Consider the following 22,529-nt stretch of genomic DNA (forward strand, 5'->3'; position numbering starts at 1 on the left):
GGTGTTTTCCCTCCAAAATTTTCAAAAACAAGGAGCATTAGATCTAAAAATTTTAAATCTTGTGCTATCTTATTGTTTTTCTCTCTCCTCTTTAAATTCAAAAATATCTTTTCTCTCTATTTTAAAGCAAATTTTCGAAATTTACCTTTAAAATTCAGATTTTTATTTCAAAATTTAAAACCTTTTACAAAAATCATCATATCCTTTTCAAAACTTCCTGACCACTTTCTCTCTCCTCATTTTTTCGAAAATTTTCAACCATTTTTATTTATTTTATTTTAATTTATTTCATTTTTGAAATAAATAAATAAATAAATAAAAATAATTTTCTTTTTTTACATCATCTCCCTTTCTCCATCATGGATCTAAGTGGAAATGAACAGTCCAGAAGGACTCTGGGGTCATATGCTAACCCCTCTACTGCTTCATATGGGACTAGTATCTGCATACCCTCCATTGGAGTCAATAGCTTTGAGTTGAATCCTCAGCTCATTATCATGGTGCAGCAAAGCTGCCAGTATTCCGGTCTTCCACAGGAAGAACCTACAGAGTTTCTGGCACAGTTTTTACAAATTGCTAACACAGTACATGATAAGAAAGTAGATCAGGATGTCTACAGATCATTACTATTTCCATTTGCTGTAAAAGACCAAGCCAAGAGGTGGTTAAATAACCAACCTAAGGCTAGCATAAGGACATGGAAACAGCTGACAGAAAAATTTCTGAATCAATACTTTCCTCCAAAACAGATGACACAGCTAAGGCTGGACATCCAAGGCTTTAAACAAGGAGATAATGAATCCCTTTATGATGCCTGGGAGAGATACAGAGAGATGCTACAAAAATGCCCCTCTGAAATGTTTTCAGAGTAGGTTCAATTAGACATCTTCTATTATGGGCTTACAGAAAGAGCTCAGATTTCTCTAGATTACTCAGCTGGTGGATCTATCCACATGAGAAAGACAATTGAAGAAGCTCAAGAGCTCATTGATACAGTTGCCAAAAATCAGCATCTGTACCTAAGCAGTGACCCTTCCATGAAAGAAGAGGTTAAAACAGTAACTGCTAAGCTCAGTCCTGTAAAACAAGCTGCTGAATTCAATCAGCAATTGGACTTTCTAACAAAGCAGTTAGCCGAATTCAAGGATAGACTACAAGAGACAAGGATGGCTAATATAAATATGGAAGAACAATTGAAGCAAACAAAGCAGCAGCTGTCAAAACAAATAACAGAAGAATGCCAAGCAGTTCAATTAAGAAGTGGGAAGACATTAAATACCCTACCTCAAGGCAGCAAGAAGCCAAGAAATGAGCAAACCACCCAAAATCCACCTGAGGACAGTAAGAGCCCAGGGAAAAATAATTCTGGCGCTAAAACGCCAGAAATTGGGTGGAAGGCTGGCGCTGAACGCCCAGACCATGCTCAGGACTGGCATTCAACGCCAGAAACAAGCAAGGATCTGGCGTTGAACGCCCAAAGGAAGCACAGTTCTGGCGTTCAGACACCAGGAACAGATGAGGAGTTGGCATCTAACGCCACTCCAGCTTCCAACCCTGGCTTTCAAATGCCAGTGAGGAATCAGACACCTGCAAGTGCTGATAATAAATCCCTCAAGAAGGCCTCTCAACCTACCTCTGTAGGAAATAAACCTGCAGCAACTAAGGTTGAGGAATACAAAGCCAAGATGCCTTATCCTCAAAAGCTCCGCAAAGAGGAGCAGGATAAGCAATTTGCCCGCTTTGCAGACTATCTCAGGACTCTTGAAATAAAGATTCTGTTCGCAGAGGCACTTGAGCAAATACCCTCTTATGCCAAGTTCATGAAAGATATCTTGAGTCATAAGAAGGATTGGAGAGAAACTGAAAGAGTTCTCCTCACTGAAGAATGCAGTGCAGTCATTCTGAAAAGCTTCCCAGAAAAGCTTAAAGATCCCGGGAGCTTTATGATACCATGCATATTAGAGGGTAACTACACCAAAACAGCTCTATGTGATCTTGGGGCAAGCATCAACCTAATCCCTGCATCCACTATCAGAAAGCTTGGCTTGACTGAAGAGGTCAAACCAACCTGGATCTGTCTTCAACTTGCTGATGGCTCCATTAAATACCCATCAGGCATAATTGAGGACATGATTGTCAAGGTTGGGCCATTTGCCTTCCCTACTGACTTTGTAGTGCTGGAAATGGAGGAGCACAAGAGTGCAACTCTCATTCTAGGAAGACCATTCCTAGCAACTGGACGAACCCTCATTGACGTTCAAAAAGGGGAGATAACCCTGAGAGTCAATGAGGATGAGTTTAAGTTGAATGTTGTCAAAGCTATGCAACATCCAGACACATCAGACGACTGCCTGGGCGTTGATATTATTGACTCCCTGGTGGAAGAGGTCCATATGACTGAGAGTCTCGAATCAGAGCTAGAGGACATTTTTAAAGATGTTCAGCCTGATCTGGAGGAACCAGAGGAAATAAAAGAACCTCTGAAAACTCCTCAGGAAGAGGAGAAACCTCCTAAACCCGAGCTCAAACCACTACCACCATCCCTGAAATATGCATTTCTGGGAGAAGGTGACACTTTTTCTGTAATCATAAGCTCTGCTTTAGGGCCACAGGAGGAGAAAGCACTAATTCAGGTGCTAAGGACACACAAGACAGCTCTTGGGTGGTCCATAAGTGATCTTAAGGGCATTAGCTCAGCCAGATGCATGCACAAGATCCTATTGGGGGATGATGCTAAGCCAGTGGTTCAACGACAGAGGCGGCTAAATCCCACCATGAAGGAGGTGGTGCAGAAAGAGGTCACTAAGTTACTAGAGGCTGGGATTATCTATCCTATTTCTGATAGCCCCTGGGTGAGCCCTGTCCATGTTGTCCCTAAGAAGGGAGGAATGACAGTGGTTCATAATGAAAAGAATGAACTGGTTCCTACAAGAACAGTTACAGGGTGGCGTATGTGTATTGACTACAGAAGGCTCAATACAGCCACCAGGAAGGATCATTTTCCTTTACCATTCATAGACCAGATGCTAGAGAGACTAGCAGGTCATGAGTATTACTGCTTTTTGGATGGCTATTCAGGTTACAACCAAATTGCAGTAGATCCTCAGGACCAAGAGAAAACAGCATTCACATGTCCTTCTGGAGTGTTTGCCTACAGAAGGATACCTTTCGGTCTGTGTAATGCACCTGCAACTTTTCAGAGGTGCATGCTCTCTATCTTCTCTGATATGGTAGAGAAGTTTCTAGAAGTCTTCATGGATGACTTTTCAGTATTTGGAGACTCATTCAGCTCCTGCCTTTACCATTTAGCACTTGTTCTGAAAAGATGCCAAGAGACCAACCTAGTTTTAAATTGGGAAAAATGTCACTTTATGGTGACTGAAGGGATTGTCCTTGGGCATAAAATTTCAAATAAGGGAATAGAGGTGGATCAAGCTAAAGTTGAAGTAATTGAAAAATTACCACCACCTGCCAATGTTAAGGCAATCAGAAGCTTTCTGGGGCATGCAGGATTCTATAGGAGGTTTATAAAGGATTTTTCAAAAATTGCAAAACCTCTGAGCAATCTGCTAGCTGCTGACACGCCATTTGTGTTTGACACAAAGTGTCTGCATGCGTTTGAGACCCTGAAAGCTAAGCTGGTCACAGCACCAGTTATTTCTGCACCATACTGGACATTACCATTCGAACTAATGTGTGATGCCAGTGACCATACCATTGGTGCAGTATCGGGACAGAGGCATAACAAGCTTCTACATGTCATTTATTATGCTAGCATTGTTTTAAATGATGCCCAGAAAAATTACACAACCACAGAAAAAGAATTACTTGCAGTGGTTTATGCCATTGACAAGTTTAGATCCTACTTAGTAGGATCAAAAGTGATTGTGTACACTGACCATGCTGCTCTTAAATATCTACTCACAAAGCAGGATTCAAAGCCCAGGCTCATAAAATGGGTGTTGCTTCTGCAAGAGTTTGATATAGAAATAAGAGATAGAAAAGGGACAGAGAATCAAGTAGCTGATCACCTGTCCCGGATAGAACCAGTAGCAGGAGCATCCCTCCCTCCTACTGAGATCTCTGAAACCTTTCCGGATGAGCAATTGTTTGCTATTCAGGAAGCTCTGTGGTTTGAAGACATTGCAAACTATAAGACACAAGGTTCTCCTTCTGTAACCATGGAGAGGAAGCATGAAAAGCTTCTCTCACTGCAGAGTCAACCAAAGCCCCCACAGTCAAACTCTAAGTTTGGTGTTGGGAGGCCACAACCAAACTCTAAGTTTGGTGTTGGGAGGTCCCAACCTTGCTCTGATTATCTGTGAGGCTCCATGAGAGCTCACTGTCAAGCTATTGACATTAAAGAAGCGCTTGTTGGGAGGCAACCCAATGTTATTTAATTATATCTATTTATTTTCCATTGCTATTTTATGTTTTCTTTAGGTTGATGATCATGTGAAGTCACAAAAACAAATGGAAAATCAAAAACAGAATGAAAATTAGCATGAAAAATAGCACACCCTGGAGGAAGATCATTCTAGTGTTTAAACGCCAGAAACAAGCATCTGTCTGGCGTTTAACGCCAGAAACAAGCACCAAGATGGCGTTTAACGCCAGAAACAAGCATCAGTCTGGCGTTAAACGCCAGAAACAGGCTGCATTTGGGCGTTTAATGCCAGAAACAGGCAGCAGTCTGGCGTTAAACGCCAGGATTGCACAGTAAGGACATTTTGTACGCCTAATTGGAGCAGGGATGCTAAATCCTTGACCCCACTGGATCTGTGGACCCTACAGGATCTCCACCTACCTCACCATTCAAATTCAAACAATTTCCCTCCCAAACCCACCCATTCACACACTTCCATCTCCTCCATCTTCTCCACTTCTCTCTTCTTTTGCTCGAGGACGAGCAAACCTTCTAAGTTTGGTGTGGTAAAAGCATTGCTTTTGTTTTTTCATAATTCAGTGGTAGAGCAATTGACTGTAGATCAAAGAGCTATGAGAAAAGAGCAACAAAGGCAAGGAAAAGACATAGAGGAGCTCAAGAGCACCATTGGTTCTTCAAGAAGAGGAAGATGCCACCCTCATTAAGGTGGACCCATTCCTTAATCTCCTTGTTCTTATTTTCCTGTTTTTCGTTTACTATGCTTTATGTTTAATTATGTTTGTGTCTTTACTATATGATCACTAGTACCTAAGTGTCTATGTCTTAAAGATATGAATGTCCTATGAATCCATCACCTTTCTTAAATGAAAATTGTTTTCTGAAAAAGAAAAAGAAGTACATGAATTTCGAATTTTAAAACAGTTTAATTATTTTGATGTGGTGGCATTACTTTTTGTTTTCTGAATGAATGCTTGAATAGTGCATATGTCTTTTGAATTTGTTGTTTATGAATGTTAAAATTGTTGGCTCTTGAAAGAATGATGAAAAAGGAGAAATGTTATTTGGTAATCTGAAAAATCATAAAAATGATTCTTGAAGCAAGAAAAAGCAGTGAAGAATAAAGCTTGCAAAAAAAATAGCGAAAAAAAAAAGAGAAAAAGCAAGCAGAAAAAGCCAAAAGCTCTTAAAACTAAAAGGCAATTGCAAAAAGCCAGTAGCCCTTAAAACCAAAAGGCAAGGGTAAATAAAAAGGATCCCAAGGCTTTGAGCATCAGTGGATAGGAGGGCCTAAAGGAATAAAATCCTGGCCTAAGCGGCTAAACCAAGCTGTCCCTAACCATGTGCTTGTGGCGTGAAGGTGTCAAGTGAAAACTTGAGACTGAGCGGTTAAAGTCAAGGTCCAAAGCAAAAGAAGAGTGTGCTTAAGAACCTTGGACACCTCTAATTGGGGACTCTAGCAAAGCTGAGTCACAATCTGAAAAGGTTCACCCAGTTATGTGTCTATGGCATGTATGTATCCGGTGGTAATACTGGAAAACAGAGTGCTTAGGGCCACGGCCAAGACTCATAAAGTAGCTGTGTTCAAGAATCAACATACTGAACTAGGAGAATCAATAACACTATCTAAATTCTGAGTTCCTATAGATGCCAATCATTCTGAACTTCAAAGGATAAAGTGAGATGCCAAAACTGTTCAGAAGCAAAAAGCTAATAGCCCCGCTCATCTAATTAACACTGATCTTCATAGATGTTTTTAGAATTTATTGTATATTCTCTTCTTTTTATCCTAATTTATTTTTAGTTGCTTGGGGACAAGCAACAATTTAAGTTTGGTGTTGTGATGAGCGGATAATTTATACGCTTTTTGGCATTGTTTTTACTTAGTTTTTAGTATGATTTAATTGGTTTTTAGTATATTTTTATTAGTTTTTAATTAAAAATCACATTTCTGGACTTTACTATGAGTTTGTATGTTTTTCTGTGATTTCAGGTATTTTCTGGCTGAAATTGAGGGAGCTGAGCAAAAATCTGATTCAGGCTGAAAAAGGACTGCTGATGCTGTTGGATTCTGACCTCCCTGCACTCAAAGTGGATTTTCTGGAGCTACAGAACTCCAAATGGTGCGCTCTCAATTGCGTTGGAAAGTAGACATCCAGGGCTTTCCAGAAATATATAATAGTCCATACTTTGCTCAAGGATAGATGACGTAAACTGGCGTTCAACGCCAGTTCCATGTTGCAGTCTGGCGTCCAGCGCCAGAAACAAGTTACAAGTTGGAGTTCAACGCCAGAAACAGGTTACAACCTGGCATTGAACGCCCAAAACAGCCCAAGCATGTGAGAAGCTTTAGTCTCAGCCCCAACACACACCAAGTGGGCCCCAGATGTGGATTTCTGCACTATCTATCATAGTTTACTCATTTTCTGTAAACCTAGGTTACTAGTTTAGTATTTAAACAACTTTTAGAGATTTATTTTGAACCTCATGACATTTTTAGATCTGAACTTTGTACTCTTTGACGGCATGAGTCTCTAAACTCCATTGTTGGGGGTGAGGAGCTCTGCAGCGTCTTGATGAATTAATGCAATGATCTCTGTTTTCCATTCAAACACGCTTGTTCCTATCTAAGATGTTCATTCGCGCTTCACTATGAAGAAGGTGATGATCCGTGACACTCATCACCTTCCTCAATCCATGAACATGTGCCTGACAACCATCTCTGTTCTACATCAGATTGAATGAGTATCTCTTATATTTCTTAATCAGAATCTTCTTGGTATAAGCTAGAATTGATGGCGGCATTCATGAGAATCCGGAAAGTCTAAACCTTGTCTGTGGTATTCCGAGTAGGATTCAAGGATTGAATGGCTGTGACGAGCTTCAAACTCGCGATTGTTGGGCGTAATGACAGACGCAAAAGAATCAAGGAATTCTATTCCGGCATGATCGAGAACCAACAGATGATTAGCCGTGCTGTGACAGAGCATTTGGACCATTTTCACTGAGAGGACGGGAAGTAGCCATTGACAACGGTGACACCTTACATATAGCTTGCCATGGAAGGAGCCATGCGTGTGTGAAGAGGAGTACAAGAGAAAAACTAAAATAAAGAAGACAAAGCATCTCCAAAACCCCAACATATTCTCCATCATTGCACAATAAGTATTTATATTTATGCCCTTTGACTCTTTACAATTGAAGTTGAAAAACACTGTTGTTGGCATCCTGACTAAGAAAAATAAGATAACCATAGCTTGCTTCAAACCAACAATCTCCGTGGGATTCGACCCTTACTCACGTAAGGTATTACTTGGACGACCTAGTGCATTTGCTGGTTAGTAGTACGAATTGTGAAAAGTGTGATTCACAATTCGTGCACCAGTGATCTTCGTCTGATGATATTAGTGTTGGCGAAATTGGTTCCTATAATCAATGAATAATTTAAATAATTTACTTTGACTTCAAATATAAATGTGAGGTTGCACAAATTTTTCAATTGAAGTAGTGCTTCAATGTCATTACTTTTCTGGAATGTCATTAGATTTGAAGCAGTTGTGCCCAACAATTTTTTTTGTCGCCATCCAATAGTACAAAAATTGTTGTAGCACTTTGATCTTAAATAAGTATTGGGTTAGTAACTAATAATTTGATAGATGGGATTATGAAGATAATATAGAGTTACCTTATTGTTAGATATTGTGGTGTTTGATTTCATGTGTCACAAATGTAGTTGCCTCATTTTCTTCTAATATAATAATTTATAAACAAAGAGGCTCCTCTTCATTTGTGGGTATTAATGTTTTTCATAGACGAATCATACAAATTTTGATAAACTAATTGTCTTATTTTGTGATATTGTCCAAAAAATGATATTTTATTGAGTAAGTTTGAGATGTTGTGTAATTCAAAAATAAATTTTTTGTGCTAAACTTGATATTATTTGAAGAAATAATGATAAGAGACTTATATAAGTAGGTCAAATAGTATGAAATTTGAATATTTATAACGTAAAATTTATTATGATTAATAATATTATATTGTTATGACATTTGTAATATGGATGTTTATTACATTTAATGAGTTATTTATACAAATTAATTATTGGGATTATAAATTTATTGTATTGTTTATAACGGTAAGATCTAATAAATATAGTAGGAATATGAATTCTTTGTAGGTTACAAATTTGGTTAGACACATAAATTTTTAGATTTTTTTGTATATTTTATTTTATTTGCTGATTTGGAAATATAATAGTTGATTTGGCAAAAATTGAGTGGTTGATTCTAAAATTTTATCAAATAAACGTTGTTAGTAGGAGAAAAAACATATCTTAAAAGTAATTTGTGTAAACTTATCCATCTACATCTATTTTTATATATTAGATAGTAAAAAATGGTGACTACTCCAACGAAGATTTAATAATTGTCATAATGTGAAAATACATTATTTTAACTATTAGATGATAAATTGTAGAACTTAATTTTTATTTAAAATAAAAGTGTTACCTTTATTTAAAAGTATTGTTAAATAAATAAGTTACACTTTTTAAATAAAAATTATTATAAAAAGATGTTTTTGACATGTTCGTAGGAGTAGTTGCCGTAAAGAATTATGAGCCACTTGAAAGCGATTAGTTTTGTTCATAATAAACTACTCAATGCTTCAATACAATAATTTTCAACTGAACTTCCTATCAATTATCCAAAACACGTCCGTTGACTTTAATATATATACCCTGTCCTCAGTATGCATCTCATTTCCATAAAATCTAATCTATATTGCATTGTATATTCACAGTGCACACAGTATATTCACTACACAATGGATTGCATGAGAATCCAAAGCACCTTGTCTCATAGGAAGAACTGGAAATATGATGTGTTTGTGAGTTTCAGAGGCGAAACTCGCAACAACTTCACCGATCATCTTTATGCTGCTCTCTGCAGACACGGCATAGTTGCCTTCAGGGATGATACTAAGCTCGAGAAAGGAGGACTTATATCAGAAGGGCTTCTGGAAGCTATTGAAGGATCACAGGTTCTGATTGTGGTCTTCTCAATGAATTATGCTTCCTCCACAAGGTGCTTGCAAGAACTAGCAAAGATAGCTGATTGCATTCAAATACCGGGACACCGTGTTCTGCCTGTTTTCTGTGATGTGAGTCCTTCTGAGGTCAGAAAGCAAAGTGGAAACTATGAAGAAGCCTTTGTGGAACATGAAGAAAGATTCAAAGATGATGCAGAGATGATGGAGCAAGTGCAAAGATGGAGGGGAGCTCTAACACAAGTAGCCAATCTCTCTGGCTGGGATTTGAAGGATAAGTGAGTAACCAGTTCTATGTTTTGCTGTCTATGGTAACAAGCATGCTGAGTCCCAAACCATCATCAAGTCTATCCAATGATATAGTTGGGATGCACTCCCCTTTAGAAAAACTAGAAAAGCTTCTAGTTTTGGACTCAGGATGATGTTAGAGTTGTTGGAATTTGTGAAATGGGCGGTATAGGAAAGTCAACTCTTGTTACTATTTTATATGAAAAAATCTCTCATCAATACGATGTTTCATGTTTTGTAGATGATGTAAGTAAAACTTACGAAGATTATGGCCCACTTGGTGTACAAAAGCGACTTCTTTGTCAAGCTTTCATGGAAGAAGATTTTCTTTTATCCAACCCTTCATTGGCAAATAATCTAATTCAAAATAGGTTATGCCATAGAAAGGTTTTCATAGTTCTGGATAATGTTGAAAAGGGGATTCAGTTGGAGAAATTGGCTATAAAACGGAAAAGGCTAGGCAGTGGGAGTAGAATAATCATAATTTCTAGAGATGAACATATATTGAGAGAATATGGGGTGGATGGTATTTACAAAGTTCAACTGTTAAATGATGAGAATGCTCTCCGATTATTTTGCAAAAAAGCTTTCAAATGTAATTATGTTGCAAAAGATTATGAAAGCCTCACAAATGTTGCATTAACATATGCTAATGGACTTCCGTTAGCAATTAGAGTATTCGGTTCATTTTTGTTTGGGCGAGATGTTTCTGAGTGGAGTAGTGCATTGGATAGACTGAAAGAAAATCCAACAAAAGATATTATGGATGTGCTTCGAATTAGTTTTGATGGACATGAGGATATGGAAAAGGAAATATTTCTTGATATTGCATGCTTTTTTTCCGATGAGTTTGAAGATTATGTGAAAGATATTTTATTGTTATAAGAATTTTCATTGATAAATCACTCACAACTCGTGATCAGTGGAAGATAGTAATGCATGACTTGTTGATAAAATTGGGTAGAAGTATTGTTCGAGAAAAAACACCCAAAGAACCAAGAAATTGGAGCAGGTTATGGAATCAAAAGGATCTAAGCGATGTCTTGTGGGAAAACAAGGTAAAATAGTTATTAATAATATTGAATTTATCTGCCATTTTAGAATCTAAATAATTTTAATATTCTGAAGTTTCAGACAGCAGATAACATTGAAGCAATAGTTCTTCCAAGATATGAAGAAATTAGAGAAGGATTGTCAGTTGAAGCTTTATCACAAATGAATCGTCTGAAATTACTCATACTTGGCAAAGTGAATTTTTCAGGATGTCTGACTTTCCTTTCTAATGAGTTGGGATAATATCCTTTGACTTGTTTACCGTCAAGTTTTCAGCCAAATAAACTCGTTAAACTAATCCTACTTTATAGCAATATCAAAGAACTCTGGGAGGGAATAAAGGTATGGCACATCATATCATTGCCTCTAACAATGTTGAACTTATTAAAATAGAAATAAGAGGACAATTTTCTCTCTCTTTTTTTTTTCTGTTCACTATATTATTATCTTGTGCTATCGGTCTTCTTTTTATTCTTGCAGAATTTACATAATTTGACACATATGGAACTATGTCATTCCAAAAATCTCATAAAGATACCAAATTTATCTGGGGCCTCAAATCTTTCGCGCCTTGATCTTGAAGGATGTGTTGCACTTGTTTACCTTGATCCATCCATTGGTTCTTTAGAAAAGCTTCATTTCTTGAATCTTGAAAACTGCAAAAATCTTGTTAATATTCCCGGCAGCAGATTTGAATTTATCTGGTTGTTTGAAATTACTTAAATATCAATTGTTAAAGAGTCCGTGGCAGAGAGAGCAGTTGAAAAAGTTGGATCCAGATCAAAGTGTAGAAAGGCACATGACATCCTCCTCCATGTGCAAAACTCTTACAAGGCCTTTCCAATTTTTGTATTCTAGAAGGCGTGCCAATTCAGTTGGTTTGTTGGTGCCTTGTTTGTCTCGTTTTCCAGCTTTGGTAACTCTTGACATAAGTTTCTGTAATTTACTTCAAATCCCCGAAGCTATTGGAAACTTACGTTGTTTAGAAAGTTTGAACATGGGAGGAAACAATATTGTTACGCTACCTCATTGCATCAAGGAACTTCCAGTAAGCATCTAAAGTGGTTGCCTAGCACCTTTTTTCCCATAGGAGGACGTAGCCGTGGAAGAGATTACGATGCAGGAATATATGTTTTCAACTGCCCAAATTTGAGTGACACGGAAGGTTGTCGTGTCACAGTTATTTCATGGATGATAAAAATGATTCAGGTGCCAGCTTCAGTTCCTCATTTGTTTTCTCATTTTGCTTTTGTCCCTCTATGGTATGAACTCATGTTGTACGCACACCTAATTTCTATGGTGCCAGGTGTACATGCAATGCTCTATCCCCAGATACATCATCGATGTCGTGATTCCAGGAGCTGAAATTCCATGGTGGTTCAACCGACAGAATACGGCGGGTAGTTCAGTGAGCCTGGAGCCATCTCCCATTCTGGAGGACAATAATTGGATAGGCATTGCTTGTTGTGTAATATTTGTTGTACATGATGCTCCATCGAAATGGCTTGAAGAAGCCAATCATTCTCCTGTTCTTGGTTGTGGTTTTCATGGTTATCAGCTTGGGGGCAAATATGCCGTTGTTCCAATCCGTCTCAAGCAAGATTTGATTGCAACTGAATTAGATCATATGTGGCTAATATTTTTCTCCCGGGAACTTTTCATTAATGGTTATATAAGTGATCTAAAAGAAGGAGCATCTGATCTTGATGGTATTGAATTGGACACCATGAGTGATTATCCAGAAGTAGTAGAAGTGAGGAGTTAAGGTTCCCGTTGGGTATACAAGGAAGATATGGAACAGTTAAACACAACGATGACGTATATATAGAGCCAATTCTTCAGCTCATAATCAGATGTACAAGTTTTTGGAAATTGAAGGATCAATATCCCGCAAACCTTATATTCATGATTGAAAATGTTGCATCGGATACCCCTCCCAGTAATTATAACGCTTTTGATTTTTGGTGTGGGAGAGAGAAAGGTGTATAACAATATGGTGTAAGTAGAGGGGTGTTTTATTTGGCTATGGGATGACACAAATCGGAAGCACCAATTTGTTTGCATTGTTTTGTTTTTTAAACAAACAATCACAACGGACAGTCCAATTTGTGATTTCGAAAATAAAAAAAAATTTAATGTTAAAATCGGACGTTCGATTTTTATTTTAACAAATAAAAAAATAAAAAATATAAATCGTACCATCCGATTTGGAGTTTAATTTTTTCTTCAAACAAATCGGACCCTCCGAGTTGTAATTTATTTTTTTCATCAAACAAATCGGACCGTCCGATTTGAATAAAATACCATATGCAAAAAAAACACCTAATTTTCCAATAACAATGTATTACACATATATTTAATCAATATTAAAAAAAATTAGCCTAATTATAAATCAGTATTGTTTTCTGGTTCAATTTAATAATAATAATAATAATAATAATAATAATAATAATAAGAGGTAATGACCAAATCAGTACTTGAAATATTAAAACGCTGACATGGCGGTACCTGACTATTGTAAACGACAAAATGGTACCTGGTTGATTTTAAAATCAGACAAACGTATCCATAACCTGGCCGGACCTAAGCTCCGGTGAGGACAATGCTTACGTGGTCACCGGATTATGCTGACAAATCATGTTTTAATTGAGTTGTCATTTCTAATTAATTAATTTGCTAGCCTAGGTGGAAATTAGGTTAATTGGAATTCAATTTGTCCCAAATCATTAGTCTTTGCCCTAATCCCAAATCAACAAAGCTTGTTACTGCTGGGTGACTTACTGTGACTTAGTGTTTCACTAAGAGTAAAACTGAAAGGTCACGTAAAGAGGGAGAGACGTTGCCCTGATTACTTGGCGTGAAGAAGAACGAAGAGGATTTGAGAGACATTGTCGAAGCGTCAACAGGGAGGGGTTGGTAGTGGCATCATCGCAACCCCAGTCTTCGCAAGGAAGAACGCTACGTAGAGGTAAGTTCATCTTCACTCCATACTCTCATTTACGTGCCTTCTGTCGAGAGCATTATTATCATGTTGATTGTTTTATTCATTGTATCTTCCCTCTACGATTTTTTAGATGGATCGTCTAGTTACCTTTGTTTATCATCACATGGGTGCCTTGAAAAGGGGTGTTGATGGTAATGTGATATACGACGGGGGTTTAGTAACTGAGATACACAGGGTGAATGTGGAGACATGTAATTTGTTCTTTGTTGAGGGTTTATTTTTAGACTTGGGTTACCCTGGATACAATGAGGTGTACTGGCTAGTACCTGGTTTAGAGTTAGGTAAGGTAGCGTTTGTTTTGAGGTACTGAGACGGAGACTGGGGGACTCCGTCTCAGTATTATGTTTGTTGGCCTAGAGACTGGTACTAAAATTTCAGTCTCTGTCTTAAAAATTTCAGTATTTCAGTACTTCCAAAAAGTAGGGACACAGAGACAGAGACGGAGACAGAAATTTTAAATAACAATTTATGTCCAAAATACCCTCATTCTAATTATCTAATTCCTAATTTGCCCTTTTGACCAAATCAAATAATCAGGGTTGGGTTTTTCAATATCATGTCAATCAGACCTTGGAGCTAACCCTGAAGCTGCTGCCGCTGCCCATCGCCGCCTGCAAGACCACTACCTCGTCGTCGAAATCGTTGAACCACCGTGAGCAAGGTTAGTCGCCGTCACACCTTCATCTTCGTAGGCATATTTTTCAATTCATGGTATCCTCGTGAAGCTTCTATTTCTCTTCTCTTCTCCTCCATATTTGCATTTTGCTTGTCGTCTCTTCGTGTATCTTTCGCATTTGTGTTGCTTTTTATTGCAGTTTTATAGAAGTTGTATGGAGTTATATGATTTTTTATTCAAAATTTCTACTGCTCTGCTTGTTGAAATTTTTGGTAAATTTCAACGCCTTCTGCAGATTATCTTCTATTTCGGTATTTTCTGTTTTTGTTAAATGTATTTGAGAAGTGTGTTTTATGTGATATGTGTATTCAGTTCATAAACCATGGTGTGTGGAGTGTGGACCAGTCATGTTTTTTCTTATCTTATTTAGAACTGATTTTGTATTCTCTCTGACCTATATGTTTAGTGAAATTAAATCCAATGTGTGAAGTATTATTATCAGAAAAGTGTGCTGAATCTTGTTCCCTGGTACTATATATATTGTCGTGGATCATATGTGTTGTTGTAAATTGGTTTGGTGCTACTGAAAGGGTTAGTTAATTTGTTCATATAATAATAGAGTTGAATTACTTGAATAGGACAAATTTATTTTCCTCCATTTAATAATGCCAATGCCTTGCATGTATAAAATAAAATCTTTTCTGATTAATACATCTCTTAATCATTGTGTTATATAATCTGCATTCAACATTTGCCTCAACTTTATTTTAGCATATATAATGAAATGAAAATTAAATGATTATCAAACTTCCAGACCGTGCCATATATAATGCAATCTGTATAGTCATAATTAAAATTTGTACTCGAAATTGCTTGCCTAGAAATTGTTGTCATGTTTTTGTTATGCACTTTTCTGAGACGAATCCCTAGCTCCCTTCCGGTGAGTTCATCTTCACACCTACCATTTGTCTCTGCCCGCAGTTTCGTTCTTATTTTTTCAATTTTTAATATCTAGCTCGTATGGTACTCGATTTACATCTCACAAATTATTCTGCATTTATTTGCAAGTTGAAAAACTTTTCTGTAATAACCAATGAAAATTTTTGAAGCTAACTTTTTTATTTCAAATCTAGAATTACAATGCACAGGGTATCTAATTAATTCATGGTCTATGCAAACTGCAAATGCATGAATTTTTCTAAGTTGTGTTGCTTCTTATTTTGTTTTTTATTTTTATTTTTCCCCTTTTGACCCTTTTTGCTAATAAAGCTGGCTTTATTTGTGAGGAACAACGTTTTGATGCTCAAGGGGAGCACCATAGTAATGACCCTTTTGAGTATATTAGAATTCAGAACTTGAAAAAGTAGACAGCTTACAAAATCTGCATCAAATATTAGAGGATGTTAGCAGTTGATGGCACTTATTTATTTATTTAACATCTTTTACCAATAGAAGAACCAAATATATGAGTTTTATGATTTGCTAGGTTACTTACTTTTTGAGCTGAATTTGTGCTCTATGATACTCTAATCTTTACTCTCTGATCTTTGGAGCCAGAAATGCTAGTTGTGTTTGTCTTTAGCAGAAAAATTAGTTGGTAGTTCATATAAATATTGGGAAGAAAATTAGTATTTTAAATAAAGTTATTAACTTTTGTTGTACAAATAATATTACTCCTAAGTTCTTAGGAGTATGGAATTAATTGATTATTTTTTCGATACATGGGAAATTGTAAAGAGGTACAGCATGCAAAACAAGGGTGATAAGGTTGATGTGGGTATGGTACTAACCATATATTAAAAAAATCAGTGGTACTGGTTTATTATAAATTGTACTACTTTGGCTATTTGGCTATTTGGCTATTGACATGTTCTTATTTCAAGTACATGTGACAAAAGACATTGAATGATTATATCTAGTTTAGATTTTGATTTGAGTAAATTGAATGTTTATGCTTATTTTTATGAAATGATTTTGTTAGGAAGGAATGGAGCGGTCGGAGATTATTAAACGATGTGTTTCTTTTTATGAAACGATGAGATCGAAGCATGATAATTTGATGTTAAACTTTGTTCTTACATTATTTGTGTACTTTAGGAATAGAAGTAGTGGAGAAGTGTCATTAGGCGGAAGAATGAATAGTAGAATTAGACGTGATGCTTTAGAGCGTATTATTGGTGAGGGTGATAGGAATTGTATTTGGGAGTTAAGAATGAACACAAATGCCTTTGCTAATTTGTGCGAGTTGCTTCAAGTCCAAGGAGGACTTTGTGAGGATGGTCAAGTAAGCTTGCCGGAACAAGTTGCAAGTTTTTTAATTATCTTAGCTCATCACAAGAAAAATCGTAGTCTACAAGTTAGATTTTGTAGGTCTGGGGAAACAGTTAGTAAGTATTTCAATAAGGTTTTAAAGGCTATTATACGTATGCAAAACTTGTTATTCGCCAAGACCTCACCGGTTGAAGAGGATTGCATAGACCCAACATGGAGAAAGTTTAAGGTAAACCTAAATGGATTATATATGTAATTTGTTTTAAGCCTGGAAGGATTGTCTATCTAAAAGTTGTAATTTTTTGTGAATTATAGGGTTGCTTGGGAGCATTAGATGGCACTTATATAGAGGTGACAGTCCCCGAGTCTGATAAGTCAAGATATCGAACAAGGAAGGGTAAAATATGTACTAATGTCCTAGGAGTGTGTAACCGAGATATGAGCTTTGTTTATGTACTTAGTGGGTGGGAGGGATCGGCATCTGATTCAAGAATACTTCGAGATGCAATCACTCGTGGTAATAGTCTCAAGATACCTCATGGTAATATCTAATTTATAAGTCATAAGTTAGATTTTGACATTAAGCTTGACTGGAGAGTTGTAGAGCTTATTTTGTTTATATGTAATATTTATAGGTAATTACTATTTAGTGGATGCGGGTTACACAAATGGTCCTGGGTTCCTAGCACCATATAGAGGCACTCGCTATCATGTTAGAGAGTGGGCTCAAGGAACACGTGCACCTCGCAACTACCAGGAGTATTTTAATAGAAAGCATTCTTCTGCTAGGAATGTCATAGAGCGATGCTTTGGATTACTTAAGAAGAGATGGTCAATTTTAAGAAGCCCTAGCTTTTACCCTATAAAAACACAAAATCAGATAATAATTGCTTGTTGTCTGTTGCAAAATTTTATTCGGAAGAACATGGATATGGATCCGGAAGAGCAAACTAGCTTCTTAGATGAATTTCTGCCCGTCGAAGAGGAAGCACCAGATGAGTTGATCGATGTGGTTGAAAATACGAATGAGTGGACACAATGGCGTGACAACATTGCAATTGAGATGTACGAAGAGTGGCGAGCTAGTCGTACGGAATAGGATAGATTATAGGCCCAACTTGAATCTCCATGTTTAATTTGGCATGAAACTTGTTATGTAATAGCTAAATTTGTGTGCGAAAGACTTTCCATTGTTTTGTTGGATTTTTTGTCATTGAAATTTTTAAAAGGTTATTGTAAGCCTTGTTTGTAATATTCATAATTATTAATATGACTAATTATTGCATTGGTAGATTTCTATTATCATAGGTGATGTTTGATTTTAATGGATTGTACAACTTATTGCATGTTACATTTCTTCTTAGATGACAATGGACAAACGCATGTGGACTGATGAAGAAACTGAAGCATTTGTTGGTTTCATGGAAGAGTGTGTTGTTGATGGTTTGAAAGCTGATTGTGGACAATTTAGACCAGGAACTTTTGAAAAATTAGCCTTGAAGATGTTGGAAGCATTCCCAACTTGTACGGTAACGGCCAAGCATTGCAAGAATAAGCATAAGCGACTGAAGGAGAAGTATCAATATGCCTCTGAGATGCTGGCATGTAGTGGATTTGGGTGGAATTCTGAAAAACAGTGCGTAGATGTTGACAGTAGAAACGTTCTTGATGCGTGGATGAAGGTTGTTAACAAACTTACTTGAAATTATTTTATTAGTGACTTTAGAATATGTATACTAACTTCTGTAAGTTTCATCACAGGCACACCCAACCAAATTTTATACTCCTGGTAAGCCATTCCCTTTGTTCCACCGATTAGAGGGTATATTCGGAAAGGATCGAGCCACGGGTGCAGGTGCAGTTAGTGGTTTTGACGCACAGGAGCAAGTTCAAGAGGAGGAGGAAGATCATTGTCCAAGTTTAGACGATTTTGGAATGTCAGCAAATGTAAGTTTTCATGAAGGACAAGGAGCAGGTTCACACTCTGATGCCTGTGCAGCTAGCGGAAGGCATTCGGGAAAGAAGCGGAAGCAAAATGATATTCTAGAGAGGATGGTTGAACAGGTGCAATTTTCGACTGCTGAACAAGGAAGGAATGCCCAAGTTCTTGCTGATGCTATATCTGGGGTGAATGAGAAGTTCATGGTCGGTGAGAAGCTTGAACAGCTTGGATTCGATAACGATGAGGTGGTGCAGGTTGCAGTGAAATTTGCTAATAATGCACAGATGGAGAAGGTTTTCTGGGGTTTGAAGGATTCTCAGAAGAGTGGTTATGTGCGATCCATTCTCAATTAGAATAAGTTGTTCTAGTTAACGATTCTTGTTGAACATAGTTAGGATGATTTAGTTATTTTTATGAATTCAATAACTAGTTAGAATGATTTAGTTATTTTTATGAATTTAGGATGATTTAGTTATTTTTATGTAGTTATGTTTATGAATTCATTAACTTATTAGGATGATTTAGTTATTTTTATGAATTCAATAAATTATTAGGTGAACTGTCCTGATTCACAAGTTATTATTAGATTCTGACTTTTCAAATTATTGCTTCATAAATTTTCAAGGTAATATTAGATACTGAATAATCAAACTAATGCTTCATGAATTTATATTAATAAGTTCAATATGTTAAATTCAGTCTCCTTCCATCTGTTATTAGCAAGTTCTTATTCCTATCTATATTAAATGCTCTGTATGATATTAATGTCAACAATCTAATTTCCCAAGAATTTCAAGAATACAAGAATTTCCCAAAACAGCCAATCTAATTTCAACAATTTAATGTCAACAAATCAGTCAAGCTAATTCATTCCTATACATGCTTTTACAACATGTTTACAAATACAAACAAATTACACACAAATACTCCTGCTGCAATTTAAAACCCAACACTATAACTTAATCTGTAGTTCCGTTTGCCTTCAAGAGATTCGGTGATGCATAAGTTATGTATCCACTAGGTTTCTCACTTGTATATCATTAGCTTGCTTGGAGAGGGGTTGTCCATTGATAGAAATGCCCTGGAGGTTTACGTTGTAATGAGGTCTGAATTTTAAGAAAAGAAATAGTCAAACCTACATAATATATCTCATAAAACTATCAATTAGTTGTACAGCAAGCATAATAGGATAACAAATATTTTAAGAACCCAATTCTTGAGCAACTTCATATTTTATATCCATAAATTTCTTTTAATATTGCTTTTGAAAAAATAAAAAAAGCGGGTCACTAGCAAGGGGCTAAAGTAGACAAAGTGCAGAAGAACTTACTGTGATGGAAGCAGTGGTGTATAAACTATATTTAGATCCAAAATATGACCAAGAACTAGTATGCCTCCTCCATTGCCATCTCCTTTTAAACAATTAGAGAAAACTTTGGGTGTTATACCACGCAAAGACAATTGTGATACAACAGATAGAGGACCAGGGCCAAACCCAATAATTCCATCAACTGCTTTATCTGATTTAGTCAATTCTCCAGACAAATAGTTGCTACACCTATTAACAAAATAATCATCAACCGAACCATATACGCATCAAAATGAACATAGGAATAATAGCAAAACCAATAGATGAGTAAGATGACACATAAACCTTATTCACAGTAAAAAGCACACATACTCACCCAAAAACAACAGTCGCTGAAGAGTTAGCAAGTGAAGACTGTCCCAGGATCATATCAAAATACACTGCATCAGAAATATAATATCCTGTCGTTCCACTTCCATCTCCATACTGAAATGTATAGCTGCACTGATTAGCCTGAGAACATTCAGTAGCTGCACCTTGAACCTCAGAAGCACATATCGAGTCTGAGCATGGAACCAATAAGCATATCAACTGCAAGCAATTTGGCAGAGTAAAATAGTTGCAACCAATAAGCATATCAACTGCAAGCAATTTTGGTTCTTGAAATACAATAAAAAACAGCAAAGACAAACTAGGTTATGTGAAAAATAACTTTTCAATAAAAACTCAAAATAACTTTTCAATAAAAACTCAATCACCATGTAACCATTTTCTCCTTTTAAATTTCAGACACCACAAACTCAAAATCACTCACTGTGAAAAATAACTTTTCAAATCGTGACTTTATTCAAAGTTAACAACGATGCTAACTATCTCATATCAGTGTTATCATTGAATCATCAGAAATTTGGTATCAAAATTATCATAATCATCAGCTTACATACCTTATTCGGAGGATAGCCCCTGTTTCCAGCATGAATACCAACCAATTTGCCCCTGCAACCAACAGAAGAAAGTGAGAGAGAGCAAGAGAGAGAGAGATCGAACGTGAGAGAGAGAGACAGATGGAGAGAACCGTAAGCGAAGGAATTGATGAAACGGTGGCAAGGCTTCCTTGTCGACGGCGAACTCGACGCCAAGCAAGAGATTGAGACGGCGAAATTGGGTGAACTGACGGGAGATTAGGGATTGAGAAAGGAGGAAGGGGAAATGGTTGTCTGAAGGATTGGATTTGGGTTTTATATTTGTTTTTTCTTTTAATTAGTAGGGATAATTTGGTCATTTCATTTAGTTTAGTCTCTGTATTATATTTTGAACAATATTTTATACCAAACATAATACTGAGACTTATTTTAATTCTTGTCTCTCTGTCTCTGTCTCTCAGTATCTGTCTCTCAGTCTCTGTCTCTCTACCAAACGCTACCTAAGGGTCTTAGAGTGCTTAGGACAGACGCTGAAGTCATGAGAATGTGTGAGAGTGCGATGAAGAATGAGAACACTGTACACCTATATTTTGATCACCCCATTGACGCAAACCCTGAAATCATTGATGAAGAAGTCGTGTCTAATGGTAGTAGTGATAGTGTGGTTGAAGTCAATCCAGATGGTGATAGTGTCAAGGAGGATGAAGTTACTAATAAGGTTGACGGACATGCTAATGAGAAGGAGAATGATGGTGTGAATGAGACCAGTGGTGAGGTTAATGAATTGGAGATGGTGTTGAGTGTGGCTGTGAAGGAGAATATGAATGACGGTGTAAATGAGGCCACTGTTGATGTTAACGAGTCGAACAAAGGTGAGAGTGGTGCAGGAGAAGAAGCTGCAAATGACGGGAATGCGGAGAAAGACACTGAAGGAGCATCAGCTCCGGAGAAACCTGCTAAGAAGGTTAGAAAGAAACATCCAAGACCAGCCCCTAGTGGTTTACCCCGAGAAAAAAGAGCTGCCGAGAATGAGGGTGTAAATGAGAGTAACCATGGAGAAGCTGAAGTTGGGAATGAACCCACAGAGGAGACCAATGCTGATGATTTTGCTGGTGTCAATGGGGGTTCTGAATTTCGAGAACCTTTCGTGGATGAGGAAAGGGCAGAGGAACCTGTTACAGAAAACCCAACAGGTAAATTAGTTTTTTTTTTTAAGTTAGAGTATATGTAAATATAAATTGCTTCAGTTCTCATGTATCTCAACTGACTTTGCAGCAAATAATGTAACACAAACTAGTGGGAGGGACAATGCAAGGAGAAATCATCCAAGGCCTCAACCGTTTGGGCAAAGAATTGTACCTAGAAAGGAGGATGAAGCACCAAGGGTAGATGTGCCTAACCCGAATAGAGAAGATGGTGATAGTGAACCTGAGATGTACCAATATGAATCCGAAGAACTCTGTAGCCCCCCTGCAACTGATGACGAAGAGGAACCTGTATTTTCTCAACATAATCCCAACACGCCATATGGAAAAATAACTCTGGAGTTGAATATGGAGTTTGAGACCATGGAGCAGTTCAAAGCAGCAGTGCAGAAGTATAACATACAAATTGGGAGACAGGTGTTCTACATTAGGAATGAGAAGAAGAGGTGTAGGGTGATCTGCTATGATCCAGACTGTCCTTGGTT

At 37.1% G+C, this 22,529-nt stretch overlaps 2 protein-coding genes and 1 pseudogene across 2 annotated transcripts; all 3 read left to right on the forward strand.

The window, feature by feature from the left end:
* Positions 1–9,211: 9,211 nt before the first annotated feature.
* Positions 9,212–12,539, forward strand: LOC107632252 (disease resistance protein Roq1-like; annotated as a pseudogene).
* Positions 12,540–16,381: 3,842 nt separating this feature from the next.
* LOC107632251 (protein ANTAGONIST OF LIKE HETEROCHROMATIN PROTEIN 1-like) lies at positions 16,382–17,764 on the forward strand. The gene is made up of 3 exons (XM_016335953.3): positions 16,382–16,894; positions 16,981–17,206; positions 17,301–17,764. The coding sequence occupies exons 1-3, from the start codon at positions 16,382–16,384 to the stop codon at positions 17,762–17,764; spliced, it is 1,203 nt and encodes a 400-aa protein (XP_016191439.3).
* A 271-nt stretch (positions 17,765–18,035) lies between these two features.
* Positions 18,036–18,960, forward strand: LOC148569778 (uncharacterized). Its single transcript, XM_088506633.1, has 2 exons — positions 18,036–18,350; positions 18,427–18,960. Exons 1-2 carry the CDS (start codon positions 18,036–18,038, stop codon positions 18,958–18,960), a joined length of 849 nt encoding a protein of 282 aa, XP_088362759.1.
* The last annotated feature ends 3,569 nt before the right edge of the window (positions 18,961–22,529 follow it).

This window comes from Arachis ipaensis, chromosome B3 (assembly GCF_059453495.1).
Source record: "Arachis ipaensis isolate K30076 ecotype BB chromosome B3, ASM5945349v1, whole genome shotgun sequence".
NCBI lineage: Eukaryota > Viridiplantae > Streptophyta > Magnoliopsida > Fabales > Fabaceae > Arachis > Arachis ipaensis.

Bases quoted from the DNA above. Each gene is read 5' to 3' on its own strand.
- LOC107632251 (XM_016335953.3), top strand. From the start codon at position 16,382: ATGGAGCGGTCGGAGATTATTAAACGATGTGTTTCTTTTTATGAAACG. The intron at 16,895-16,980 runs GTAAACCTAAAT...TGTGAATTATAG, and splicing joins CAACATGGAGAAAGTTTAAG to GGTTGCTTGGGAGCATTAGA. The intron at 17,207-17,300 runs GTAATATCTAAT...TAATATTTATAG, and splicing joins TAGTCTCAAGATACCTCATG to GTAATTACTATTTAGTGGAT.
- LOC148569778 (XM_088506633.1), top strand. From the start codon at position 18,036: ATGGACAAACGCATGTGGACTGATGAAGAAACTGAAGCATTTGTTGGT. The intron at 18,351-18,426 runs GTTAACAAACTT...GTTTCATCACAG, and splicing joins TTGATGCGTGGATGAAGGTT to GCACACCCAACCAAATTTTA.